The sequence below is a fragment of the Egretta garzetta genome, unplaced genomic scaffold (assembly GCF_000687185.1).
Source record: "Egretta garzetta isolate BGI_Z169 unplaced genomic scaffold, ASM68718v1 scaffold235, whole genome shotgun sequence".
NCBI lineage: Eukaryota > Metazoa > Chordata > Aves > Pelecaniformes > Ardeidae > Egretta > Egretta garzetta.
This window is the reverse complement of record NW_009259792.1, coordinates 1,737,241-1,740,602: the sequence shown is the minus strand read 5'-3', so window position 1 is coordinate 1,740,602 and position 3,362 is coordinate 1,737,241. Positions and strand designations below refer to the sequence as shown.

Here is a 3,362-nt window from a genome sequence, read left to right as displayed (position 1 = left end):
AAGATCTGCTCATCTCATCAACCACGTTGACAGTAGGTGATGTCAACAAATTCAATTGTTCAGTTAGTTGTACTGTTTGGGAAGTTCACAAGATTACAGGACATAAAAAAAACCCCAAACAAACCCAAGTATTTTACTGCATCTTGTGCCTGCAGAGGAATTTCAAACTTTGGTTAATAATTAACCAAACTACTTTTAGTGAGGGTCAAGGAAGGAAGACCTCCCTCTCTAACTATTTATGTGAACTCTTTACTTCTTTATAATAAAATTAAACACATTCTCTGCTATCAGAAGCTATTGCCATGTTCTTAGCTACATCTCTTAGCAAACTTCTGCTAAAGACACTTCTCTATTTTGGAGTAGAAACTCTACCCTATGCTTTACATGATATTAATCTAGCATTTGTGAGTGGCAAAAGAGAGAGATAAAATTATGTAAAGAGAATTCATTGCAAATATGTATCAACTATCATTAATAAGACAAACATTTGCTGCCATTTATAAAAGCATTGATCAGTTTTGATGCTAGGAAAATTATAACTTCACATACTCATTTACTCTTATTTTTTCCTGTTCCTTGCTTCTGAAGCCAAGTCCCACTATTTACTTGATATTTATGGTCCTCATATATTTCTACATAATTTTTATGTAGATTAATTTCCTCCAAATTCAGAATAATTTTCCATTCCTAAAATCTCTCCAGAAACTGAAAATTTCTTCCTGATTTTTAGGAGCTCAGATCTAGTTTGGTGGGGTTTGTTTTGTTTTGTTTTGTTTTTCCTATAATGATTTCTTTGACAGTCATTCTTTCCTAAATGCAGATATTCTGAGGTAAGCAAGGATATATGGCACATAGAGCAGCAGATCAGAAGACAATGACCCCAATTTATGACATTGGAGACAGACTACTTTCAAATTTTTATCAGCTGAGAAAATTAAATAAAGAATTCGTTTGGCTGCTCTGAACAATGGGTTTGCAATTTGCATAGAAAAAACGATGGCAAAACCTCATAACCCATCAGCGTTTTACCACAAGCTCAGTTCTATTACATTTTAGTGGAGGTTCAAAGTTGTCTAAAGAAACCGTTCTCTTCTTTCTCCAACCGTAAATGTGTCACTTGAGAGTTCAACTTCCAATAGGAGCAGTATCTGACACACAGCTAATTTTAGAATATAAAGTGCTCCTCACCATATTGGAATACATATAATTTAAAATAACTGTAAACCTAAACTTTGCAAAAACAGAAAATTCAAGCACTAACAAAAAAGCATAATTTGTAATTGAAAGAAAATAATATTTAAAAGAAAAAAAAACTTTTTTGTCTTTCCAAAAAGAGACAGAAATTACTAAGTTTTATTTCCCAAGAGAATTATGCCACTTTTATAAAGAAAATTACAGTCACCACAAATTGCTCTCAACAATTCCAAAGCTTCTTCATTTGACCACTTGAAAATCAAAGTTCTTTAAGATTATAAATATAACTTTTTATAACTCTGTTATTACGTACTGTGAATGGGGAAAGGGGGCCAATCTTGTGGCCATAGCGTCGAATGGCCTCTCTGATGTGGCTGGGCTGGATGGCATCGCTTTGAGCCTCTATACCACAGGCTGCAGTGCTCTGCAACAGAAAAACACATAAATTGTTACTAAATCAAAAACACACAACAGACCTACAGTGCATAAAGTATGAAAATAAACCTTTATAAAATGGACCGATTTTTTTTTTCCTGAGGATACACATCATTGCTGCCACACACTACATTAAAGAAAAAAAGCTATTAACAAATCAAAGAGGACTTTTACATGAACTTTGCTTAAGAGACCCAAAGAACACCATATTTGTCCTCTTAAATCTTTCACCTAGTGCTGCTGTATGTTGCAATTGAAAAGAGCAGAAAATGTTCAAACTAAAATGAAAGGGTCATTTAAGTCATACTGCAATAACCACAGAAACTATTTTTAAAACATTTCAGGCTCTCATTATGATGTCAAGGGGTGGGGAAAATATTGAACAAGTACCCAAAGTGGAAAGCAATTTGACACCAAAATCACCTTGAGTAATATCAGATTGAAATTTGCAGATGAAACATGCAACATAATGGTTTTAGAGGGATGAAAAAATATTTTAATTACCTCAAACTGGAATGTTTTCAAATTTCAAAAGACTTTTTTGGATTAAGGACCCTAAATAGGAAAAATAAGAATTCACTGCTACTGGTCCATTGATTTTACAAAAAGCTCTCCAGGATTTTAAAAGAAAAAGTTACTCTTTTCTCCTTGCTAGTCAAACTGAAATGTTGGTTTAGGCTCCATCTAGACACAGCTGCTTGCCAGAATTCAGATGACTTATCAGAATGATGGCTGTTTGGTAATAAATTAATGAAAACGGTATTAGTGAATGTATTAAGAATGACAAAAACTTAAATTATACACTGAAATTTAATGTACACACATACACAGTCCCCTCATACATTTATACTATACACTAATGCTTTCAAAGTTGGGATATTTTTTACAAAATGTTTTATTTTCAAGAGTGCTGAGTCCACTGGAGCCTGTGTGTGTACACACAGAATTATTCATAATACGATGGCAGATTCATCCCTTGCTGATTGACGTTCATAAAGGAAATGTGAAACTCAAATATTTTCAGCTAGACCGGGCCTTCATGGACTAAGAATAACATTCTTCACCAAGTTAACTCGTTTGTCTCAATGCCTCAGTTATATCCAGAGTATATCTAACCAAAGTGGATTGGATAAGTCATGAGAACTTTTCATTAAAATGGTGCACTTTTTAGAATATAATTATTTCAAAAGGCATTAAGACAAACACTAGGCATTTAAAATAAACTCATAAAACCAGTGAAACATAATGTATCAAAAACTACAACTCCAGCTAAACTCTTGTTCCCAGGAACTATAATGGAAATCAGCCACAGAAACAAATCTTAATCAAAAGTTATATAAAAAAGAAGAGGAGAAAGCAAAAGTCTTCAGAGAGGATTTTGGGATTCACTAAAGGCTTTCTAAATGGAATCATAGAATCATAGAATGTTTTGGGTTGGAAGGGACCCCTAGAGGTCACCCAGCCCAACACCCCTGCAGGGAGCAGGGACACCTTTAACCAGATCAGGTTGCTCACAGCCCCGTCCAACCTGGCCTGGAATGTTTCCAGGGATGGGGCCTCCACCACCTCTCTGGGCAACCCCTGCCAGGGTTTCACCACCCTCAGTGTAAAGAATTTCTTCCTTATAACCAGTCTAAACCTACCCTGGTTTAGTTTAAAGCCATTACCCCTTGTCCTGTCACAGCTGGCCCTACTAAAAAGATTTTCCCCATCTTTCCTATAGGCCCCCTTTA

The 3,362-nt window shown here is 35.1% G+C and overlaps 1 protein-coding gene across 1 annotated transcript in view; it reads right to left on the bottom strand.

Annotated features, from left to right (window-relative positions):
- Positions 1–1,453: 1,453 nt before the first annotated feature.
- The window catches only part of SUPT3H (SPT3 homolog, SAGA and STAGA complex component), a 232,164-nt gene continuing 230,255 nt past the window's right edge, over positions 1,454–3,362 (bottom strand). The window contains exon 11 of the mRNA XM_035895129.1: positions 1,454–1,618. Coding sequence (XP_035751022.1) covers positions 1,454–1,618 — 165 coding nt within the window. The remainder of the gene's footprint in view (positions 1,619–3,362) is intronic.